General features: G+C 45.0%; 1 protein-coding gene across 2 annotated transcripts in view; it reads left to right on the forward strand.

Annotated features, from left to right (window-relative positions):
* Positions 1-26,541, forward strand: part of DMXL2 (Dmx like 2) — a 1,907,871-nt gene that overhangs the window by 332,874 nt on the left and 1,548,456 nt on the right. For both annotated transcript variants that reach the window (XM_078684818.1, XM_078684819.1), the window contains exon 14: positions 9,863-9,952. In XM_078684818.1, the coding sequence (XP_078540944.1) occupies positions 9,863-9,952 (90 nt within the window). The remainder of the gene's footprint in view (positions 1-9,862; positions 9,953-26,541) is intronic.

Consider the following 26,541-nt stretch of genomic DNA (forward strand, 5'->3'; position numbering starts at 1 on the left):
TGAAGTTTCAGTGCGCCCAGCATCAGGGCAACCTGTCTGACCACGTCCTGATCTCGGAGGGCACTGCGAGACAACTGCATTGGTGGCTCACGGACCGCGATTGGGTCAGCGGCAGATCCCTCTCCCTTCCCCAACCGGAGCACGTAGTTGTGACGGATGCGTCCCTTCAGGGCTGGGTAGGTCACATGGGAGAGGCGGAGATCAGAGGCCTCTGGTCTCCGGCGGAGGCCCGGCTCCACATCAACCTTTTGGAGTTGCGGGCGATTCGTCTAGCACTGAAAGCATTCCTCCCCTCTGTCCGGGGGAGTGTAGTGCAGGTGTTCACGGACAACACCACCGCCATGTGGTACTGCAACAAACAGGGCGGGGTGGGGTCATGGACCCTTTGCCAGGAGGCTCTGCGCCTCTGGCAGTGGCTGGAACGCCAGGGCTAACTCTGGTGGCTCAACATCTGGCAGGTTCTCTGAACTCCAGGGCGGACGAGCTCAGTCGTCGGTGCATGATGGATCACGAATGGCGTCTGAACTCGGACGTGGCGCAAGGCCTCTTTCAGCGATGGGGAGAGCCTTGGTTAGATCTATTCGCCACTGTAGAGAACGCGCAATGTCATCAGTTCTGCGCGTAGGAATTTCCAAGGCGGCACTCGCTCGGAGATGCTTTTCGTCGCGAGTGGAGTTGCGGTCTGTTGTACGCTTTTCCGCCTATACCACTTCTGCCCAGAGTGCTGAAGAAGATCAAGCGCGACCGGGCCTAAGTCATCCTTGTGGCTCCGGACTGGGCATGAAGGTACTGGTATCCAGAGCTACTCAGTATGTCAGTAGATCCCCCGGTTCGTCTGCCTCTTCAGGAGGACCTTCTGTCGCAGCAGCAGGGGACGGTCCTCCACCCGAACCTGTCCAGTCTCCACCTCCATGCTTGGAGATTGAGCGGCGACAGTTGAGGCCATTTGACTTGGCTCCTGAAGTCTGTAATGTCATTCTGGCAGCCAGGCGTCCCTCCACAAAGTCGGTATACGCCTGCAGGTGGAGCAGATTTGTGGCATGGTGCACAGCAAAGGCTGTGGATCCTCTTGCTGCCCCTCTCTCTGAGGTTTTTCTCTTCCTTCTTTCTCTTGCCCAGCAGGGCTCTGCTCTGGGCACTATCAAGGGCTACCTTTCTGCCGTTTCAGCCTTTCTGAGGCTGCCTGATCAACCTTCTTTTTTCAAGTCCCCTATTGTAAATAGATTTCTAAAGGGCATTACACACACATTCCCTCCTGTTCAGTTTGTGATGCCTCAGTGGGACTTGAACCTTGTTCTTGCATTTCTGTTGTGCGCTCCCTTTGAGCCACTTCACAACTGTCCTCTCCGCCTTCTAACTCTGAAGACTGCTTTCCTGGTTGCCATCACCTCTGCCAGGAGAGTGAGTGAGCTCCAGGCCCTTTCTTGTACTCCTCCTTTCCTTTCTGTCCATCCGGACAAGGTTGTGTTGCGTACTAAGCCATCTTTCCTGCCCAAGGTTGTCACAGCCTTCCACATCGGGCAGTCCATCACCTTGCCAACCTTCTTTCCGCCACCGCACCCCTCTAAAGAGGAAGAGCGGCTCCACCATCTGGACCCAAAACGTGCGCTCTCATTCTACTTGGATCGTACACGCCAGTTCCGGGTGGATGACCAACTCTTTGTTGGTTACATGGGCGCTAAGAAGGGGAAAGCGGTACACAAGAGGACCATCTCCCGGTGGATCATCTTGTGTATCCAGGCATGTTACTCCTTGGCTAGAAATGAGCCCCCTGTTGGATTGCAGGCTCATTACACCCGAGGCACGGCGACTACAAGTGCCCTGGGCCGGGGAGTGCCCTTACAAGACATCTGTCAGGCAGCTACATGGGCATCTCCGCACACATTTGCCAGACACTACTCCCTTGACAGCCAAGTCCAGAGGGATGGCTTCTTTGGCCGTTCTGTCCTCCAGGACTTTCTGGTGTGATTATTGGTTCGCAGACCCACCACCGGGGTTGGTATTGCTGGGGTATCTATTCTAAGGTAAGGAATCTATCACTAACGTGTCTCTTTCAGATGTACAAGTTACTACTTGTGTAACGATATATCTGTAAGAGACATTAGTTAGTGATAGATTCCTTACCGCCCACCCATCCTCCCCGTTCTGCGAACCGAAATCTAGGGTTTTCCCCTTTCAGGGCCCTAGTTTCAATGGCACCAGTGTTGGTTTTTAACATGGCTCAGCGCTTCTGGCGCGGAAAAGCTGTGTCTAAGAACTGACCTCAGCACGCGGAGGCGGCGTCTAAGTACTCCAACGACGTCATGACGGCCGCTGACGACGCCTACCAACGCGCAAGGGTACTGCTAGGTAAAAATTTCCGGATCCAGTCTGGCGCCTGGGGATATTCTAAGGTAAGGAATCTATCACTAACTAATGTCTCTTACAAATATATCGTTACACAAGTAGTAACTTGTGCCTCTGACTGATACTTTTGATTGCACAGTTTTCTGGCACTTGTGTCCATCATTATTGTCATCATTGGTGTTTACTCGTGTGTACTGAATTACTTAGTCAATTGTAACAATATACTGTACGATGGAAATTTACATATATTGCCTTTTAACATTTGTTACTGTGACTTGAATCTCCATGACACAAAGTACATTTCTATGTAATATATGCTTTTTGGTACTCTGCACAATTGTGTGGCTTCTCCTCTTGTTACATGTCTCTGCCCCTTTTTACCTGCACTTTTGGGAAGTTTTCCCTCTGCTATGATGGCGATAGTCCGCACCTTTAATACAGCTCTTGTCTCATTGGCAGTCCTCTCTCCGCTGTTATTTATATCATTGGCACATTTTCGAGATTACATTCACAGACTGTCTGTCACTTCTGAAGGTGAGCGCTCCGCGCACTTCGAATCTGACTTGATCTGACTGCCCTTCCGTCATGACAGCACGTCACAGCAACACATGAATTTCTTTGTGTCTTTGGTTTTAGACTTATCAAGGCCTCATGTGTACTTTTATACCCTCTTTCAACACCAGGGTGTGTCATGCTGTTACTTACCCGGTATGTTCCACTTTGACTAGCTAGGTACTGCCCGTATTTGAGTACCGCATTGGCGCAGCTGTTGGAGATTGTTTTCTTTGTCTAATTTAAGCGTGCCAATAGATCTCTAATTATCAATTTCACGGATGCAGGACACTTCTCGTCTCATTTTTGGTCTGCATGCGTCCACACTTGCCACTTCTTAAATCGGTATGTGTATACATGACCATCATTTTCATTTTTTGTTTTTAAATGAGGAAAACATAGGGCTGATCTTCAGCCACATTCAACTTGTTTACGTTTGGTGCTTTGGTTTATTAATTTTCATACCACCCCCCTCTGTTTTTTTTATAGATACTTTCGCTGGTACCAGAAGGGCACTTTTATTGTCAGCACTACTATAGAAACAGTCTGTTTGCAACAAAGGATGCTATATGGATGACAAGACAACCAACATTTTAAATTTTCCACATGTGCCTTTTTCTCGTTCTCCACACTCATACCATACTCCTTGCATTGCTGGGAGGGTGCCTCCCTTCTCCTTGCCCCTCATAGCACAGCACTACTCTGTGTACACCACTGCTACTTTTAATGTTCATGTTCGACATCTGGTGCTCCTCTTTCGTTGTTTTCCACAACCGACTATACTCCATATACAGCGTTGAGGTTATGACTTCTCTCCTTGCCCCCTTACCTTGTAATGCCACTTTGGGCAGCGTTTTAACGGCTGACATGCACAATCCCACCTTACAATTTGGATGAAATCGATATTTTTTCTACCTTTTAGTGAGACTTTACTTTTCTATCTATCTATCTATCGATCTATCTATCTATCGATCTATCTATCCATCGCCGTCACTCTAGCTATCTATCTATTGCCCTCACTCTATCTATCGCCCTCACTCTATCGCCCTCACTCTATCTATCTATCTATCTATCGCCCTCACTCTATCGCCCTCACTCTATCTCCCTCACTCTATCTATCGCCCTCACTCTCTCTATCTATCGCCCTCTCTCTATCTATCGCCCTCACTCTATCTATCGCCCTCACTCTATCTATCTATCTATCTATCTATCTATCTATCTATCTATCTATCTATCTATCGCCATATATCGCCCTCACTCTATCGATCTATCGCCCTCACTTTATCTATCGCCCTCACTCTATCTATCGCCCTCACTCAATATATCTATCTATCTCCCTCACTCTATATATCTATCTATCTATCTATATCTATCGCCCTCACTCTATCTATATATTGCCCTCACTCTATCTATTGCCCTCACTCTATCTATCTATCTATCTATCTATCGCCATATATCGCCCTCACTCTATCGATCTATCCCCTCACTCTATCTATCTATCGCCCTCACTCTATCTATCTTTCTATCTATCTATCGCCCTCACTCTATCTATCTATCGCCCTCACTCTATCTAACACCCTCACTCTATCTATCGATCTCACTCTATGTATCTGTCCAGCAATCTATCGCCCTCACTCTATCGCCCTCACTCTATGTATCTGTCCAGCAATCTATCGCCCTCACTTTATCTATCGCCATCAATCACTCTATCTATCTATCTATCTATCTATCTATTTATCGCCCTCCCTCTATCTATCGCCCTTCCTCTATCTATTTATCGCACTCCCTCTAACTATCTATCGCCCTCACTCTATCTATCGCACCACCACAGCATCACTCAGCACCACCACAGCATCACCCAGGGTCACCACAGCATCACTCAGGGGCACCACAACATCACTATGTGCTACCACAGCATCACTGAATGCCACAGCATCACTCGTCGCCACCACAACATCACTCAGCGCCACCACAGCATCAATCTGTGCAACCATTCAACCACAACTGGTTCAAATATGTTCTCTCAATGTTTCAAGCTTTATTCCAAATGTCACAAAAAGATGTTAATATTTCACTTCTGTTCTTGGATTTTCGTCACAATAAAATACACTGAACATAATCTTCACAAAAGATATTTACAAAAGTTTAAGCTATTGCCATTCTAAATTACAATAACTTTTATTTAAGTATTCATTATTGAAAAAATTAAAAGCCATTGTTATTTGCAATATCAATACATCTAAGTCACGTAAATACAACACATATTGCATTAAAATGCTATAGGTGTCACATTTGCAAAAGTTAAAACTATTGGCATTGCAAATGACAAAGCTATTAATTTTGCTACTTACAAAACCAATACATAAATAAAAAAAAATCATTTACAATACCAATAGCTCAAACGTTCCTAATGCGAGATCGATTGCATTGCAAATGCTTGTTTTAACTTCACTTTGGGGCTTCTTTGCTGTTTTGCCCATTGCAAAAAGGAAATAGGTACCGCTCCAATCACAGTGCCCTTGTTTACTTTAGAAGCACCAACAACGTTTGTCTTCTAATGGTGTTGTTTGTGTAAGAGCAGGCGCAACTGAGTTTCTTGGCACAAAAGAGTTGGAGGGAAATCTCGCTGATTAGGAACCCTTACTACACAACAAACAGGAAGAGTTGCTGTTGGCAAAAATGTTGAAGAAAACATCAGTAGTCCGATGTCACTTTAGGTTCCTCCCCATTCGAATATCCCAGGTGCCAGTCTGGATCTGGAAACTTTTCCATAGCTCTTCCACTCCGGTAGGGGATTCCGGCTCCATCACGGCTCTGCATGCAGCACCGCATGTCACTGGAGCCATAAGCACTTCCGTCGGTCTCCTGACATCAGTTCCATTTTTCCGCACCATTGATACTCTTTTACTCTTAAGTCTGTCTTTTTTGTATATGATTTCTCTTGTATCGTTTTTTTGTTAGGTGCAGTTTTCTTTCATATTGTCTCCCAAAAAGGTCTGGGTTCAAGCCCTGTAGAGAATGTGACGGTCACATGTCCTTCACTGGCTCTCATGTTATATGTCTCTGGGTCCACTGATTCAACCACGACATTGACCCGTGTCAAGATTACCAGAAGATGCTCCTAAAGCATTAAAGTACCTAGAAATCAAAATGTTTATGGCTAAAGCACAGGATGATCGTCGGGCCGCAGGAAGTCTTGACCAAGATCCAAATCTCCTTCTCCTCATTGGCCAAAGTCATCTTGAGGAAGCATAAGAAGAAGAATAGACATGAATCACGTTGTCATTCTTTGAAAGATAAATCATTGAAACCTTCAGGAGCGTGAAGAGTTCTACCTGATGCCCATACCATCAACTCCAATAAGACCGACACCTGTGACTTCTACTGACCTGACACTGTCTCCAAATCCTCCTGTGGTGCCATCTCCATTACCCCAGCGTGTTCTTCAGTACCTAGAATTCCCAACACCTGGTTCAAATCTGACTCACTTCTTGAATGCAGTGTTCACTATTTTATTGAGCCGTTCTCCCATCGGGTCCCCCGGTCCCATTTCACCTATGGCCTATTCTTTGATCAGCTTTCCAATGCCTTACCAATCTTTACCTTTTCACTTCATTTCTGCTGATGTCCCCGTTAAACTGGACGACTCCGTTGCTGAAGACACCGCCGTGACAAATGACTCTGGTACTTCCATATTCTTCCCCTTTGAAGCCAGAATTTACAATCCCAATGCCCCATACGACCCCACTGGCACTGCAACTAACTTCTTATGTAGCGCAAATGCCAAGGACATTGCATCCCGCAACTCCAAAGCCAGAATCCCCTTCCCTTGATGCTTCACCACTCCAGATGAAAGGCCCAAAGATTGATGGAGATGAAAAGGTTTTTCTTTGGTGGTGATGATTATCCTTCTGAGCAGACAGAGGACATCATAGGTCAGCGTACAATAGTTACTGACTTTAAAGGCTTGAAAGAGGTGAATGGCATTAATACTTTCCCTGAATGGGAAATTACTATTGCATACTGGTCTCACTCCACCAGAGGTTACATCTTACCACTCAATAATAAGTAAGCTGATATGTTATTCCTATCTCTACCATGAAGTGAACTGAAGCTAAGTCAAATATTGCTACTGAGGTGCTTTACTCTCTGGCCCATGCATCAGAGCCTCTGCTCCCTTTTTAAAGAGGACCTAACAAAACCAGTCTTAGCTATTTGGGAAAAGCTGACTACTTCTATAGCAGTTTCACGATCTATCGAATACATTATAAGCCCGCTACTGTAGACCGCAACTTCCTATTTTCGAATCGGTCTCCAAAAAGCTGTGTAGTGCAGGCCTCTTGTTCCTCAAAATGTACTCCATATTTTTGTCTATCCACACCATTAGACCGGAAGTCTAAAAAGAATGTAGTAGTATGCCAGGAAAATGTTTTCAGCAGGTAGTATGGCTCCAAAATCTTTCAGTGCTACCTGCCTCCTTGGTGGGTGTTTCAAACCTTAGTGAATTCGGCCAATCGATCATCCCTAATTTACAGACAGACATGCAATCTCATTTGACAGAGTTCTGATGTGATGGCCACGCTGCGGCACTGCAATTAATTCACACTGGACTTGATGCAGCAGATTCTGTGGCAAGAGCAATGGGCACATGAATATCTCATAGACTCCATGCCTGGCTGAGGAATTCTGGCTTCTCACCAAGTTTCCATAATATGCTAATAGGCTGTCTTTTGACAGCTTGTATCTCTTTGGAGCTATTACAGACTGAGCACTAGAAAGATTTCAGTATAGCAAGGTCACAGCTGGTTCTCCTGGTCTGAAGTCCCAACCAGGACTGTAGATGGGACCACAGGTTTTGTTGCTTCATTAGAGGCTTCTCCTTTCATGGGCATCAACAATATGCTGTGCAACTTCTTTCTTCTCCTCCCCTTCTTCCACTGCAGCCGGAAAGCAGCCCTAGTTCCATTTTGTTGGGACATACAATACCTGTTTGAGAAACGGTGTCCTCTTTTCTACAAAACTGGAAGACCATCACTTCAGAGTTTTACAAATTGTGGAAAATGGATATGCCGTACCCTTTAGCAAACCCCTCACTTTCCTTCTCCCAGCTGCATACACACTGCTGTTAGACCATCTGCGTGTCCTGTAACAGGAACTCCAATCCTTACTCCTAAAGGGGGTAGTGGATTTGGTTCCAGAGCAGGAAAAGTATTAGGGATGTTACTTCTGATAATTCCTGATTCCCTAAAAAGACGGTAGCTTACGTCTGATCCTAGACTTAGGATGTTCAACTGGTTCCTCAAATAGGAAAGTTCAAGATGCTGCCTCTAGCTTAGGTTCTCCTGGTGCTGGAAGTTGAAGTCTGGATGGTGTAATTCGACCTGCAGGATGCTTACGTTCACATCCCTATTCTGCTGCCGCACAGGAAGCATCTTTGCTCATTGTAGGATCTAATCATTACAAATTTGCTGTCCTTCCATTTGCCCTCACTTCCACACCCCGAGTTTTCATGAAGGTGATGGCAGTGGTTGCAGCCCATCTCAGAACGGTGGGAATCTCAGTATAGCCATATCAGCACAATTGGCTCCTCAAATCACTTGCAGGTGACAGTTGTGGTTTTCGATCTGGGATTTTCAATCATTAAGCTCAAATCTCACCTGGTGTCCTCTCAGCGCGTCCTGCTCATAGAGGCAATGCTGAACACAACACCAAGTCGAGCCTTCCTTCCTCCTCAGAGTGGTTAAGATATTCAGGCTGTAATTCCAATGTTTCAGCCCAGATTAATCATTTCAGTCTTGATGGTCTTGCGCCTCCTCAGTCTGCTGGCCTCCTGCATTCTATTGGCTAGCCATGTATGCTGGCACATGAGGACCCTCAAGCAGTGCCTCCGAAGGCATTAGTTCCAAGACAGTGGATATCTCCAAGCTCGTCTCATGATGCATGTTTCTACATGGATCATTGTACATTTATTCAGAGTGCTTTGTGAATGGTTTCCGGGTGTTTGAATGTCATCCTGGCTTATACTGTGTACTATGCAGCACTCTAGGGTAGGTTTGGTCTGGTACCATTTATTATTGTTCAGAACTACCATAACTGTCTAATTTTGGAGTGTTTCAATAAACTACTTGTTGTACCAGTACACTTGTGCCATAACTGACCATCAGTATGTAATTTTAAAAAATAGTGCCGTTTAGAAGCCCTCAACTGGTGCTGTCAAGTTTAGTTTACACATCATGCCTCTTTCTTCCACCACCCTACGTTTCTGGCTGTGTTATCTTAATCTTGCATGTTCCTTCTCATCCCTGCTCTCTTACCTTCCCAATATTTTCCTGAATGTCTCTTCCTTCCATTTTCTTATTTTTTACCCACCTTTCTCTGGATTTGGGTCAAAGCCTGATAATTAATATTAGTGCCTGGTCCCCAAAATGTCTGCTTTTATGCAGGTGCTCCTGATCCAGCTTACTTCTTGCTAGTACTTTACAAAGCTGTGGCGGTTTTAAACAACTCATTTTATGACCGCATTCATTTGGGGGGATAAATGAAAGATGTTTGTCAAAACGTGATATTGTACGTGAAATAATTGGAGTTCAGCTTTGTTGCCACTGACAGACATATAACTTGTGATTTAGTTGGTGTTTAATACAGAAAGCAATTGGTACCCTATTACATTTCTGTTTTGCAATTGGAAATAGATTTATTTTTTCAAAAGTGTTTTTGCAACTCTTTCTCTAACACCTGTATTTTTAGTTGGACATGTAATAGCTCTTTGCCCAATTTTACATACTTTTCAATTGAAGACTCAGTATACAAGCCCACTATTGTTTTCATTTGCTGAAAATTTTTTTTAAATGAATTATGGCAAAATGAAAAGTGGATGGTTACTAGTATATGCGTATACTTTATCTGTAAAGTGCATAATGATATTACATGTGTGCGTTTAACCTGATTTGGTCCTTTGCCCTAGAAACTGATTGGTGAGGTGTTTAACATTGTGAGCCAGCAGTCTACTGCTCGACCTGGTTGCATAATCGAACTTGATGTGATAACAAAGCAAGTAAGTGAATGGACATCATGGTCATTATTTGACGCATAATAATTATTTTATGTATTTGGTAACGCATTCTGCAATGAAGTTCACCGCTTATCAAATGCCTCGGGGTTTTCTGTTATGTACATGCGAAGTTGAAACAGCAGGATAACAGTCTCTGAGATACTGGTAGAACACAGACACCAGTAGCAAATCTTTGGAGTGTTGTGTTATCCTACAGTCGTACACTGCACACATATACAACAACAATATACATATGCAAGACTAATTATGACTTAGGCTAATAGTACTGTAGAATTATATTTAATATATAGGAATATATTCAAAATGATGACTGTGTTCTGAATAAGGAGAAGAATAACATTCAAAAGCATATCTCTAGGTACAAGTAAGACTAAAGCTGTAAAAATGAAATACAAATGTAAATATTGTCATAGTTCAGGTCCGCTTGTTACTGATAAATTATCTTGACCAATAGCACATGAAAATCATCTCCCTACTAAAACTGGCATTATGCTCAGTGAGTTTAGTGCTTGCTGCTGTCATAGACTGTCACCTGCAAGTTTGTATCCCAGCAAGGCCATCTCAGTCTTTAGTCCATTGTAGCTGGAAAACTTGAGAACCATAAAATTGGGTAATTGAAAAGCGTATTACTTGGAGTGATAAAGCGCTACTATGGGCCTTATTATTTCGATCCAAATACTTAATAGATTTTGTACTGGGAATGACTGTTTCATCATCGGTTATTGAATAACGTGTTACCTATTGAACTCTTCATAATCTTATTTAAACTAACTCAGTGTCACAAATATTTTGTGATTTCGTTTCTACCTGAACGGGAGCTCTCTTTAAAGGTGCCTCACACACCCTACATATGCTTTAATAATATCCGTCATTGCACAACCTAACAACGTAGATAGTCCTTTTGGCCACAACATTACCAAAAGGATTTACATATTACAAATTGATACGAATCTTAGCCTTATGGAATTCTGTGATTTCGTTTCTACCTGAACAGGAGCTCTCTTTAAAGGTGCCTCACACACCCTACATATGCTTTAATAATATCCGTCATTGCACCACCTAACAACGTAGATAGTCCTTTTGGCCACATTACCAAAAGGTTTTACATATTAAAAATTGATACGAATCTTAGCCTTATGGAGGCGTGGCATACGCCAGAGAGCGATGGCTGCCTAGACTGCTGGCTGCGGGCTCCATCCACTCACTTCATACCCTCATATTGGCCATCCGGACAAAGAAGCGACCACCCTACAAGCTAGACAAGTGCAGCATATTGGTGGTGCTTCTGACAATGTTTTCAATGAGCAGAATGACCGTAAATCTATCTTTTACCTCCCTGGGTCCTCCGATGGTGCTGGTGCTCAAGATGGTGTCCGCCACTTGGGAGAGTATTTCTCCACTGACCTTTCGCTCCACGCTAAAATTATGATCCGCAACCGTTTGCACCAGTCGACATACAGCCTCCACACTCCTGCAACATTTCAACTGTGGGGTCAACACCACTCAAGCCGCACTTCCACATTTCTGATTCACATTGCAGCCACACATCACCGGCAGTAGCAGTAAGGAGCGGCAGCAAGCACCTCCAAGGCCTGACAAGTTTAAACTCAACGCATGCAACGCACATAATCTGCTCCAGCGCCGCTCTGCAATCCCTGCTCCTGATCGTGCGCCATGACACCGCACATCCAGTATCCACCTTTCTGCTTTCCAGCGGAGATGTTGGGGCCTGTATAACTTCTAAACATTACGATGCCCTGATTGCTGGGCCTCCCGCGCAGCTCCCAAAGACAGTAAGAATGTAAACAACTGCGGCGCACATTCCTTCAGATGTAAACTACAAGATGTCTCCATCCCCAACCCTAATCTCAACCTTGTTCTTGCACTCCTTTCTGTCAAGTAGCCGTAGCTGACAGGTGGGCAGCCCCCAGAAATCCACACCAACAGGCAAAGAGACTTTAGGCAAACAAGCATGCAATGACCAACAAACAGTAAGTAAATCATAGCACGGACAACAAGCAGTGTTCAATAGAGGACTTTCCCAGCTACCCTGTGCTCCCCATATGCCCTTCCAGTGTCTCGTGTCCCCTCACGGTTATCACACTGACACAGTACTTGCATCTACCAGCGAGCGGTCTCATACTTCAACCCACATGCTGCTTCTCTCCCAAAATGGCTGACCACAAGTGGAAAGAATCAAAAGATCTCAAAGAACACAATGATAACAAAGCACCTCACAAGCAACCTTATCCTCACCCCTCATTCCTGGACTCTCTAATTAATTAAAAAAGGGGATATATCCGCCAACATGGAAGTCATTCAGCGCCTGGGTGCTCTCCGTCAATTAGCCCAAGACACTAAATCCAGCACCAATGCTATGAGACATGATATCCAGGCCCATTGCGACGACATGATGTGGGTTTCTCCAGCAGACTCGCCAAGTCCGAATCTAGAATTAGCTCAATGGAAGATTCCAATACCTCGACTGTAAGTTGTTTAGACCTCTCATAACGCTTAATGAAGACGATGGTGAGAGAACTCGCTGAACTCGAAGACCGTAACCTGAGAGGAAATCTACGTATATTTGGCCTACCTGAGAATGCTGAAAAAGATGCCAACTCTTGCATTGAATTCCTGGATCCCTCTCACACTGGGCCTCAAATGCAACAAAGGCTTTGAAATTGAATGGGCGCACATGATCCCTTTGATCAGACCGCCCAACTCCGCACCTGGTCTCTCCATTCACTCAAGAATAATGTTCTTTCAACCATTGCGTAACTGTCACACCGAACTACTCCTCGCCCACATGAGGAAAAATCAATTAAGTCGTATGGAACGGATTGCGCATAATGATTGCCCAGGACTACTCAAAGGAAACTGTAGCCACAAGGAAGGGCTTTTTGGCACTGCATCAAGTCTGAGAGAGTGCAATATTCCCTTCTCCTTCACCGGCCCAGCAAGAATTTGCATGTTCTTTGAGGGCAAAGCAATAGTCTTTTGTACATCTGTCGACCTTCAGGCCATTCTGAACAGAGCCACTCAAACAAATATGTCGATTTGACTTTACTCCTCCTAGGTCATCCATGTTGACCACCATTCCAGACTTCACCTAGCCCATCAATGCGCTACCATGTTTGGCCAACAACTAAGCGGCCTTTCCAATCACACCGATCACTTTGAGTACTCGTTCTTGTGCTTTTGTTTGTCTGTGTATTGCTTGCAAAAGCTGTCCTGAACCTGAATGCTTTGTCACAACTAGTCTAACACTGTACTAATGCACCAGTTCGGCTCATACTGTTTGTAACTGTCTCACAATATTGTTCAGTTCTAACCCTGTAATACCCTCTGTGCTTCTTTGAGTACTTTGTTGCATGTGCTTGCCTTGGTCCACATTTATTTGCTTCCAATTTATAGCATTCTTGTACTTTTGCACATGTTTAACACGGCTCCTCCCCCATATGCCTTGCACCACTATGTCAAATTATGTAGCGTCACGATATGGCCACCATTTTGAGGTGAGGCATTGGGTGTTGTACTTCAGATGGGTTGAACCGAGGGTCTTTGAGATACAGGCTTCTGCTCGTCATCATTTGATGCCTTGCACCACAATTCGTGTTTGAGTGCTTTGTCGTACATGCTAGCTTATGTGCATATTTACTTGCTTTGATGTTATGGTGTTCTTGTACTCTTGTGCATGCTTTAGCATGATTCCTTCCGCTTTCAGACAAAGTGCTATTCTGCACTATAGGCATCGCAAATAGGTTGCTTACTCACAAATGTTACTTTCCCTACTGTTTCCTCCTAGTAATGTCTCGTAGGACCACTGCATGGTTAAGTTATTGTATTTCTGCATGTATATTGTGTCTATAACAAATTGTATATTCTAAGCTAGGATGTCCTACCATTAGGGTGGAGCTTCTCTTCCATTGTTTAGGCCCGGCCTTCTCATGGCTTTCTTTCCGCTGCTCATTTCTAGATAGGGTGGGGAAATGTGGTTCACCTGCATTTCAAGGGTTGGGTGGTGGGATGATAGGTTTTAGAGTTCTAGTTTAAGTTCACCTCTCTCTTATACTTTCTCATCCTTTTCCTTCCCCTCTTTCCTTTACCCCCATCTAAACCCCCTTTCTACTCAATGGTTTCCCTGAGGTGTACGTCCCCCAGGCAGGTCTGCAAGGAATCTTCCATGGTCCATGATTTCACTCCCACAATCACCAGCCATCGACCTAGAATCCAAGTCATCGAGGTGGTGTACCTCACTCACGTCCGCGCTAAGTGGGATCGCCAGCAGGTTTTTCCATCAAAACATCAGGGCACATCATGCACCCTCCGGCGACCAGATATGGTCCTGCCTTCCATAAGTGCCATTTGGCCACACCTTCTGCACTCCATCCTCGACTTTCCATTAACCTCTCAGTTTTTTCCACTATCGATGGCTTACATCAGAATCCTATCATTAAACACTAAATGTCTCTCACATCCAGTAAAACAAAAAGAAAATACCCGATTATTGCAATAAACTGAAATTAGACATTATTCTCCTACAAGAGACTAATATTGAGTAAGCCTAAGATGCCAGATTCTATTGCCTTTGGGTAGTGGACACACTGCTCTCCCCAACCACAACAACAACAAAAAAGTGTCATCACCTTACTCGCAGGAAAATCTGGGATATCCGTCCTTTCCCACTCACATGACCTCCAGGGTTGATGGTTAATCACAAGGACAATAAAGAATAATAGGGAGATGGCTTTAGTGAATATCTGTGATCGCAACAATAACTCTGTCTTCTTCTGGCAGGACCTAGATATGTGCTTCTCCTCCCAGATAACGTTGGCATCATCATTGGGGGTGGGGGGGGTGGTTCAACCTTCCAAAGGGACAGTATTGTATATAGATTCTGTAGTAGGGGATTTCTGTTTATAGTCCTAATCATGTGAAGAGTCCCGCCCATGTGCGGGGACCCCAGTGCAATCGAAATGGTCTCTTAAGTCGTCCTCTTCTGCAATCCTGCATAGACACTTAAGAGAAAATCAAAGCCAAATAATGCAGCCTGAAATTAACAAGGCTACACTGGCCAGTACTTCATCCTGAAGTGAAAAAGGATAGCCAGATAACACTGAAATTCAAACATTTTGCTAAGTTTCACACATGGAGAATCTCCCCTTCACAAAAATCCTTTGTCCAGATAGAGAGGAAGGGTTGGACAGACAAGCCCCATAGGCTGCCATTATGTGTCTGTAAAAGGATACCGTGCATTTAAGGAACCCTCCAGAGACCCTCAGTATCCCATGATGCACAGCCAAAGGCTAGATACTTTCAGTTCTTTTTTCCGGCTCCTGCTTTTAGGACCCTGGAGCATTGAGCTCTACCTTTAGTGGTATAACTTTCAATATTCGAGCTTTTTTGATAGTTTGAGTGTTTCACTCGATGTCTGAGGCTTTTAACTTCCATTTTGCTGTCTTTTTGGGGCAGTTTAGCCACTCTTTTCTTGTCAAAATGCCATCTTTATTTAACAGGTGCCCAAATGTGACAGGAAGTCGGACTCTCACAGGGTTTGTATACTCTGTCTGCCTTCAACTTATGTTCCTGACTCCTGTGTCATCTGCAAGTCATTTTCCAGGAGGACCCTCCGTGACAGGGAGAAGATTCGTCTTCAAGGCCTGGAACAGAGAAGACAACACGCTGCAGGTGGGCATGGAGAGAGCCTTTCCTCTTCTACAACCCATGCGTCTGCGTCTGGGGGGCACCCCAATAGAAAGGAGGCTCAGAAACGACGCAGGTCCTGGTCAACGTCAAAGGCGACAACGTCGAGGCCAGGTATGACTACCATATGCTCCCCGTCGTCCGAGGGCTCTGGGTCTAAACGACGTCGAAGATCAACGTCGAGAGGAAGGACGTCGAGACCTCAGACGAGGTCGACGTCGAGGACTTCACAGGAGACATCGGCGCTTGCAGTCAAGGCGATACCGCCGTTCGCTATCAATGTGCAAGTCGCCGTTGACGAGAAGATCAATGCCGTTGAGGAGAAAGTCAACGTCGAGAGGAAAGTCGACGTCGAGAGGAAAGTCGAGGTCGAGAAGACAGTTGACAGCGAGGAGACAGTCGACGGCGAGGAGACAGTCGACGGCGAGGAGACAGTCGACGGCGAGGAGACAGTCGACGGCGAGAAGACAGTCGACGGCGAGAAGACAGTCGACAAGAAAGTTGATGCGGAGAAGCCATCAGAGCTCGTCGTCAAGGAGCCTGTCACCCTCTGTGGTCAGCATTTCCACATCTGGGAGTTCAAGGTCAAGACGGCGTCGACGTTCACTGTCCAGGGGCACTGTCTCCAGAGGTTCCTCTTCGAGGCCTGCCCGAAGTGGAGGAGGGTGATTCATACTTTGGACTCGGAGTACTCCAGGACCTACTCTCCAACTAGGTCACCGAAATCAGCTCAGCCTGTGGCTCCTTGTCAGCCGCTGCTGTGACCTAGGACACCAGTGCCAGTGGTCCCGGCGGTGCCAAGAAGGCCAAGATCTCGATCCCGGCCGAGACATCGCTCTCGCAGCCGGCACCGGTCTTCAACCAGATCTCGCCGTCGTCATCGTCACAAGCGGTCACGTTCCAGGTATGCTATGGACACGGAGTCCTCTAGTGCAGGGAGATATTCGCGGACTCTGTCGGATTCCCCACCTCCGAGGGTGTCACCGGTCAATGACATTACCACGTTTCAGGAGGTTCTGGTAAGGGGAGCAGCGAAACTGGGCATTGCACTGTCTGTGCCTGCCCCTTCCACGTCTGTGAGACACTACAACGGAAGCAAATCTCTCGTCCTCTTCTTCCTCTGGTACCCGGTTTAGAGGAACCGGCGATGGAGTTGTTTCTGACGCCTGCCTCAATGAAGTCGACTTCCTCAAGACTTCAAAAGAAATACAGGCCCCCGGACTTGGACCCTGCATTCCTGCGGGTGGATCCCCCTCCGGATTTAGTCATAGTGCTGGCGGCAAAGAAGCAGCACGCTACAGCCCCTTCGACCACAGTTCCACCGGACAAGGAAAGCCATAGACTTGATTCTGCGGGGAGAAAAGTCTGCAGCCCTGCAGCCACTTAAATGAAGGCAGCGAGCTCGACGGCTCTCTTGGGCCGGTATGACCCATTGTGGGAGTCTCTCTATCAGTTCGTGGAACTCCTGCCTAGAGACAAACGCAAGGACTTTCAGGAGGTTCTCAATGAGGGTCTGATGGTCTCCAATCAGATCATCAGTGCGGCTGCGGACACCTCTCTCCTGGCAGCTCATGAATATTGTCATGGTGTAACTCTGCGGCGCCATTCATGGTTACTTCTCACCTCCCTGAAACCTGAGGCTCAGCAACGTTTCTCTAACCTGCCATTCTCGGGTTCCACCCTCTTTGGTTCCCATGCGGATGAGGAAATGGCTCGTATGAAAGCAGAGGTTGAGACCCTCAAGGCTGTTGGCTTGGAGAAGCCTAAGCAACAGCATAAGAGTTTCCGACTCTACCAACGGCGATACTCTCCCCAACGGTTCCATCGCGGACAGGGATGTCGGGCTGGACAGCAGCAGCAGTTTCAGTGGCAGCCCTTTCAGAGACGTCCGAGAAGCAGGGGAAACCAGCAGTCCACATCGGAAAACAAGGGCACGCTGGTTCTAAGCCCTGAGAGATTACTTCTCACTCTTCTGTTACCCACTCCCGTGGGGGGGAAGTATTAAAAATTACCTGGCAGAGTCGAGAAAAATAACTCTGGACAATTGGGTGCTGAATATTGTTCGCAATGGATACTGTCTACGTTTCGTCAGCCCTCCTCCATCTATTCCACCAGTTCGTTCACAATACCTGTTGCGCGAACTTCAAGTGGAGGCCGATACCTGTTAAGAAAAAGGTCGAGAGAACTGGTTCTTCCTCCTCAAAGGGGAAAAGGTCTGTACTCCAGGTTCTTTCTGGTGCGCAAAAAGGACAAAAACGAATTTGGGCCCATTTTCGATTTGCGGCAAGCCAACAAATGGATTCGCAGTGAAAAATTCTGGTTGCTGTCTCTGCACTAGATTTACCCTCAGCTGCATCAAGGGGACTGGCGATGTGCCATAGATCTGCAAGACGCGTACTTCTATGTGCCCATTGCAAGGAAGCATCGGAAGTTCCTGCGGTTCCTAGTCTGCACCAATCACTAGCAATTTGCAGTGCTTCCATTCGGCTCCCAGGACTTTTTCAAAGTGCATGGCGGTGGTTGCAGCGCACTTGAGGAAGAACAAGGTGTTCGTCAATCTGTACCTGGACGACTGGCTGATCAAAGCCTCCACGTTTCAGGAATCACAGCTACATTTCAACAGGACGGCTGTTCTGTTGAACCGATTGGGTCTTCACAGCACAATGTCAAAGTCTGTCCTGATTCCTGTTCAGTGTCTTTCGTACCATCGATACACTCCAGGCAAGCGTGTGATCTTCGGAGGAGCGACGCCTATCGATCCTTCGGAAGGCTCAGACTCTCATGTACGTTCCTTATGCAACGGTTAGGACGGTGTCCTCTCTCCTGGGTAAGATGGCTTCTTGCATCTTTCTCACTACACATGCACGCCTCCACATGCGGCCTCTGCAGGAATGTCTAGAGGATCAGTGGGACCAAAAATGAGGGAGGCGGGAGGACAGGATCCAACTGTCGCCACACTCTGTCCAGTCTCTGAAGTGGTGGTGTTCATCTCACAATCTCCTCAGAGGGATTCTGTTCCACAAAGAGATACCGACTCGAACCATTGTGACAGATACGTCTCTTCACGGCTGGGGAGTGCATTTGGAACACCTTCAAATACAAGGGACGTGGTCCCAGACAGAGTCCATGTATCACATCAACGTTCTGGAACTCCGAGAAGTTCACTTGGCGCTGAAAGCCTTCCAGCCGTCGTTCCGCACCAGTTCCCTGCTTGTACAGACGGACAACAAAACAACGATGTATTATCTCAACAAGCAGGGGGGCTCAAGATCGCGCACACTGTCTCGGGAGGCGCAGACGATCTGGAACTGGCTGCTGGCCAGGGGCCTGACGATCACGGTGACTCATCTGTCAGGTGTGCAGAATGCTCAGGCAGACTCGCTCAGCAGTCTCGTTCAAGAAAATCACGAATGGGTATTAAACTACGAGGTGTTAAGAGACATCTTCGCAAGATGGGGCACTGCAGAAATCGATCTGTTTGCCAACGCAGAAAATAGCAAATGCCGAGACTTCGGCTCCAGGTTTTACCAACCGGGGATGCTGGGGAATGCACTGTGAAACAACTGGTCGAACAGCTTTCTCTACGCTTTTCCATCATTCCCCTGATCCCGATAGTGTTGATCAAGCTGTCCCAGTCCCGGGCGAGGATGATCATCATTGCTCTGGAATGGCCTCGGCAGTGGTGGTTCACCAACCTCCTACACTGGTCTCGTCTGTCACATCTTTGACTTCTTTGTCGGCCGGACCTTCTCACTAAGTTCGGAGGGTAGATGGTGCATTCCAACCTCTCATTGTTGAATTTGGCAGCATGGCTCCTGAGCTAGTGCAGTATGGACATTTAAATCTTCCTCAGAACTGCATGGAGATATTAAAAGAAGCAAAACTTCCATCTATAAGGACTTCCTATGCATACAAATGGGAGAGATTCTGCATTTGGTGCACGTCTAAGGGTGCAGACCCTACATCCTGCAAGGAGGATGTCATCCTCCCGTACTTACTGCATTTGGCTCAATCTGGCTTTAATTTTCATTCCATTAAGGTTCACCGAGCAGCTTTAACTGTGTATAGGAAATGCCCTTCACAAATTTCCTTTTTCCAAATCCCAGTCATCAAAAATGTTCTGGAAGTTTTGAAGAAGGTGTTTCCTCTCATTAGGCGTTCTTCGCCTCCGTGGGAGCTTAATGTGGTGCTGTCTAGACCAACGAGGGAGCCTTTTGAACCTATTCATAAGGCTTCTCTACAGCATCTATCCTGGAAGGCAGCTTTCCTTGTGGCTATAACGTCGGCTCGCAGGGTAAGTGAGATCCAGGCTCTCTGTTGCCAAGAGCCCTATACTGTGTTTCATGCATCTAAGGTTGTCATGAGAACTCACCCAAACTTTCTTCCTAAGGTGGTGTCAGATTTCCATGTGAATCAAACGATCACTTTGCCCACGTTTTTTCAGCATCCTTCCTCTCCGGCAGAGAGGTCCCTTCATTCCCTTGATGTGAGAAGGGTGTTGAAATTCTACTTAGATAAGACTGAGGAGATTCATAGATCGGATTAATTATTGTTAATTATGGATTGGTCAGGACTGGTCTTGCTACCTCTAAACAGTCCATCTCTAGGTGGATTGTGTCCTGTATTCAGCTGTGTTACCAGAAAGCTAACAAGACTCTAGGGGGTAAGCCTAAGGCTCACTGTACCAGTGGTAGAGCTGCTACAGCGGCTTTGCTGCACAATGTCCCCATTGCAGATATCTGTAGGGCTGCCACTTGGAAGTCAGTCCAAACACTACTGCCTGGACTCTGATGCCAGGGCAGGTGCTCAGGCTGGGCAGGCTTCGCTGAGACATTTATTTGCACAGTAGTGGTTCTGTCTGTTTCTTCCACCGCTGGCTTTGGTTTGTTTGGGATGGGCTTGCCATTCTATTCACATGATAATGACTATACACAGAGATCCTCCTACTACAGAAGGAGTAGTTTCTTAACTGTAACTCCAGTTCTGTAGTAGGGGTATTTTTGTTATAGTCATAAGCAACCCGCTCTCCTCCCCGGTGGATGAAACAATAATATCCTGAATGCTACAGGCCTGGCTTTATACACCTTCAAAAAGAACTGTAAGTAACTAGCCTTTGGCTGTGCATCATCGAATACAGAGGGTCTGTGGAGGGTTCCTTAAAGGCACTGTATCCATTTACAGACGCATAATGGCAGCCTATGGGGCTTGTCTGTCCAACCCTTCCTCTCTATCATGACAAAGAATTTTTTGTGAAGGGGAGTTTCTCCATGTGTGAAACTTATCAAAGTGTTTAAATTTCAGTGTTATCTGGCTATCCTTTTTCACTTCAGGATGAAGTACTGGCCAGTGTAGCCTTGTTAATTTCAGGCTGCATTATTTGTCTTTAATTTTCTCTTAAGTGTCTATGCAGGATTGCAGAAGAGGACAACTTAAGAGACTATTTCGATTGCTCCGGGGTCCACGCACATGGGCGGGACTATTTACATGGTTATGACTATAACAGAGGAACCCCTACCACAGAACTGGAGTTACAGGTAAGAAACTACTCCATCTTCGCACACAAATTTCACACCAGTAGGTCTCACACATAGATGAAATTATGCTACAAGAATAACAATCTAATTGACACATTGAGATTATTCAACCTGAGTGGCAATGTCTGCGCATTTTACTCCTCCCCACATCATACCTTCACAAGAATTGATTACATTCTAATAGATAAATCTCTAGTTCCTGCGGCACAGAATCCCAAAATTGAGCCCATACTAATTAGTGACAATGCATGCATATCGCCCTAGCCTTCATCCACAGATACCCAAACACCCTCAAAAGTCTTTCTCCTTAAGCATCCACTCATGGAGGATGACATATCCAAATCCAAAGTTAGCAAAACAATCCCAACAATTCCTGCAAGAAAACAAAGCATGTGACACCTTAGACTCAGTTACGTGGGATGCCCTAAAGGCAATCTCAGGGGCACCTTCATGAACCTAGCTGCTTCCAGAAACAAATCCCTGAACAAAAGTCTTGAATCTATCATATCGGAGATTAAGTCCCTAAATGAATCCATCAAACGTTCATCTGGGTCTCATGACATCCCTAAGTTGTGCAAACTGCAATATTAAGTATTAGAATGCAGAAATGGGTGGACATCATCAATGCCAAAAAATCGACCACTAGAAACAAAACTGGGAAGGCTCTCGCCAATCATCTGAAATAATACAAAAACAAAATCATCACCTCAGCCATTAAAAACAAAACAGACCTCACAATAACCCCCCTACTGAGATTCTGGAGGTCTTCCATAACTTCTACTCAGACCTCACTACTCCAAACAACACAATAAATCCAAACAATTCCATTTTTTATACCTGAACTCCTGCTCACTCACATCAGCCCCAGCAGAGGACAGATCCCTGCTCAATGCCCTGATTACCTTTAAAGAAATCTACTCAGCCGTTAAATCCTTCAAGCCAGGCAAGGCTCCAGGTCTGGACGGGTATACAGTGACCTTCTACAAAATATTCCCTGCCATTCTAGCAGACCCTCTCTTTTCCGTGTTTCAGTCATATTCATCTACTGGCCACGTTTCTGGCATGACCACAGAGTCCACAACAGTTATTCCAAAAGAAGGGAAGATACATTGGACGTCAACAACTACAGGCCAATATCGTTAATTAATACCAATTGTAAAATATATGCCAAGTTCTTGGCACAAAGTCTTGAGAAAGTGTTCCTAAAGATCATTGCCAAACCCAAACAGGCTAGTTGCTCACAACATCTGTGTCTTTTGCCACGCCATTAAAAAAGCTCAATGTCCTCACCGACCATGGCTATGGCCATCGGAGCTGCTATGACAAGGTCTCTTGAACATTCGTACACGAGGCACTCCGCAAATTCCTACTAGGAGAGAATTTCATCCGAATGGTGATGGCCCTCTACGCAGCCCCGGTGGCGAACGTTAGGATAAACGGTTGCCCATTCAATGCTTTTCCTTTAGCCCAGGGCACCAGACAAGAAGGCCCCTCCTATTCCTATTAGTTATCAAACCCATGTTATGCTCCCTAAAACGCGAATATAGGTATCAAAGGTGTCCAATTCCAATTGGACAGGCCGCTATTGCAGCCTAACCAGATGACGTTCTAATCTTAACTGAAGATGCATACAAAGCTATTCCACATATCCTGACAGAAAATAATAACAACTTCAGGTTATCTGGCTACACTATTAACCACTCTAAAAAATAAATCTTTCCCGTGAATATCCACTGTGCTTCCACTATCCTTGGCGACTCTGGCCTAAAATGGCAATATGAGGCACTAAAATACTTAGGCAAAGACCTTTACTCCTCCGTCTCAATCAACGAGAGTAAAACGCTTTCCAAAATTAATGATCCATTATCCTCATGGTTCCTCAAACTCTAAATGTGGCGGGGCAGGGCACACTCTTCGAAAATGATGTTAGCTCCCCAGTCAACTTTCTTTTGAGTATTCTCTCCATAAACCCATTGTACCACTTCTTTAACACAGTAAACAAGGATATTTCAAACTTCATATGAAAAGATGACAGTCCCACCCTTAAACTGAACAAAACTAGATGTGGTCTAATTATGCTTGACGTCCATAGATATTAGCAGGCTTTCCTAACTGCTCAGGGTAATTGGTGACTTAACAAGACCACGGACTCTCCCACCCACTTTGTCTGAAAATTGAATCCCAACTACTCTCCCTCTAAAATCCATACTAATTATCCGCTCTTACCCCATAATAGCAGATACGGTAGCAGCCTTCTGTTCGTTGATAAAACATTGTCCAACCATATCACCGCATCCACCATAGCTTCTCTATGGCATAATCATAAAATCAAACTAGAAGGTAGAACCTTATTCTGGAAACAATGGGCCAAAGGTGGTGTTAACCTCATTACAAATCTAGGTACAACACTAAGCTCCATCCCCTTTGCTGATTTGAGTTTGCGTTATGACCGCCCCCCCATTGAATTTGACATTTTCTTAAAACTTAAAAGATCAATGAGAAGGCTCCTGAAAATGCACAATTCAGACCTTCCTGGCCATCTAAGGAAACTCAAAAGAATAGGTCAGGTTGCATCTCACATCCGTAAACTTTTATATCCTCCACGACTACACCTGGTTGAAACTCTTGAAAAGAAATGGTCGCCACATATTCCAGAAGATCTGATCTCACCCTTCTGTGATTCTAATTGGCATAAAATCTGGCTTTCTCTCTTTACAGTGAAAATGACCCCAGCAATAGCACTTTCCAGATTTTGGTTGATTCACAAATCCTGCTGGACCCCATCAAGGCTACATGAGCTGGGGATCCTACAATCAGATAATTGCTGGCATTGTGAGGAATCACCCGGGTCGATCGAACACATGCTCTTCACATACAAAATTATGCACCCCCCTATGGTCAAAGATACAAGAATTCAACCCCACCCTTACTCACTCTCGCTTCTATCTTTCTCTTTCTTACTTTTTGTTCTAACTTCGTGCACACTCTGGAATGTAATTCCTACACCAACTAGGTGGCCTTAACCTTATTGACCTCTACAATTGGTTACCCACGTGTGGTTCATCCATACTTGTTTCTACTTCATCTATTTTATTGGTAACCCTGCAGTCATTCCTTCCATTATTGTTAATATCACTCCAAATACTGCATTTTGCTTAATATTATGCTTTTTTCCAACATATTGTATGGTGTACTATACCCTACTCTTTAGTGTGCAAGTAATCTCGTTGTATCAGCTCTTTCTATTTTCCTTATCTGTATTTTTTAATATGAAAACCTTTTGAACTTCAAAAAAAGAAAGAAACTGAACCCCAAGAATTGTTGTTCTCAAAGCAAGGAAAGTATGCCAGGTTCATGTGGCAAGAAAATAGAAGCAAAGTAGCCTCATGTCCCTCTTTCCCCTCTCACAGACTCTTCGTTTTTAAGCTCAGGCTCACAATCCAGAATCTAGTAGTGAAATTACCATCACTCAGTATATCAAAACCATGGACATTACACTTTCAAGATACCGGTGACAGTTATATTGCGATCAGCTGCTAGGTGCCTCTTTTGCTATCGATCCAGGATTTAAATTGATGACTTTTAGATATAAAGAAAAGGGCAATGTAACATTGTTGTATTCTCTTATATAGGGAGATGGCCCTTTTATTTGCCACCTATTTTTTCCGCTTGGTTTTAGGCAATGCTGCTGTTTGGAAATGAAGTCTGAAAGCCAAGAGGTTACTAAACAATTTTCCTCTACTAGTTCTTTACATCAGACTGTTGTCAGTCAGCGTGTTTTTCGAGGAGAGCAAGGAAAACCTAAACCTAAACAGGATTTAGAAGTAAAACCATATCTTCTCCATTTCTGCTTCATCTACACACACTAGTACTGGTTTCCTGACCTATGGGATCCCTGAAGTTGAAATATAGTAGCTCTTGTCTGTGGTTTATTTTTCAAAATGTAGCCTAGAAAACAAATGATTTTTACTTTCTGTGATCGAAAGTTTAAATGGAATAAGATAGTGGGGAGTTTGGTGAAGTTTATTCCTTGCTTTACAATGTCCAACATTATTATTTACAGCTATCTACATTCTGCACACTTGTAAAAAATGTTATTGAGTCACTCAGTAGGATTTGGTGCTTTTATAGAGATTAATATATTGTATATCAAAGCAGTGACCTACTTGCAGGTTCATTTAATTCACAGAAATACAGTACGCCTATTTTATCGCCTCTGAAATCCAGTATCAGTCATTGTCTCTGCTTGCTCTTAAGCTTGTCTTGGATTAAGGACAGGATTTAATGTGTTAACAGTATAGTTGCCTCACTTGGCATTTGATTCCTGCATCAGATATCATTTTATGTCAAGTAGCTCGGCAACAAATGTGCAACAGCTTCCACGTTGGATGATATAGTAGTATGCACGCAGAAAGTGCACAAGGGAGTCCTGGTGTTATAAAGCTAGGATCAACAATCTGGGACACACAGGAATTGTTCTGTGAATGGCTGCTTCCATGCTCTACTCAGTTAAGTGAATGTGTGTGATACTGGTAACGTACTTTTTACTTTTTTGTCTAACAGCACAAACAGGCCACCTAAGGTGGCGTGTTTGTGCTGCTAGATTGAATAACAGGGAAGTCTCCCCCCCTGCTGGTCGTTCAATCTCCTCAGGCCTTTTTTGTGTGTACATATGCAATACTTTTTGGGCCAGAGCTCTTTTGCACCCTGTCTGCTAGGGCATTAGCATAGTCACAGATGTGCCAAAGCATTGCTGTAAAGCACATTATGAATCTTGGTAAGTGTCTTGCTTCGCCCTCCAAAATACCAAACCCACACGATGGCCCGAACACGATGAAGCAGGAGACATGTAACACAACTATATCTAGAAAGGGGTTTCACTTTATAAAATTAAATACATCAAAAACTCTCTATTTAGAATAAGGCTTGGAGTTTTATTTATCCAATATTCTCTAACAGAAAGGCTTTCCCAGATGCAACATTTAAATGTATATAGAGATATATATTTATAATCAAGCAATAATAATACAATTGGCAAATGTAACTGTGAAATGCATGAATAATAATAATAAAATGCAGAAGCAGATAATAATGGACATCCTGCAAGAAATCAGAAAGCTCTATACACTAAATACATCAAATGATTACTTTGTATGTGCACTCACACATCACAAAGAAAACACCTCAACTGGTTATAGAAACTGGCCACACATCACAATGGCACTATTCAAAAATCAGACACTTTACGTGGTGCAATCTTCATCCTGACCCACTCCAGACTGGTGGACTTACAGCCGAAGCCAGGAGACTCCGCAACCAGATGCCTGCACGGAA

Source organism: Lissotriton helveticus, chromosome 3_2 (assembly GCF_964261635.1).
Source record: "Lissotriton helveticus chromosome 3_2, aLisHel1.1, whole genome shotgun sequence".
NCBI classification, from domain to species: Eukaryota; Metazoa; Chordata; class Amphibia; order Caudata; family Salamandridae; genus Lissotriton; species Lissotriton helveticus.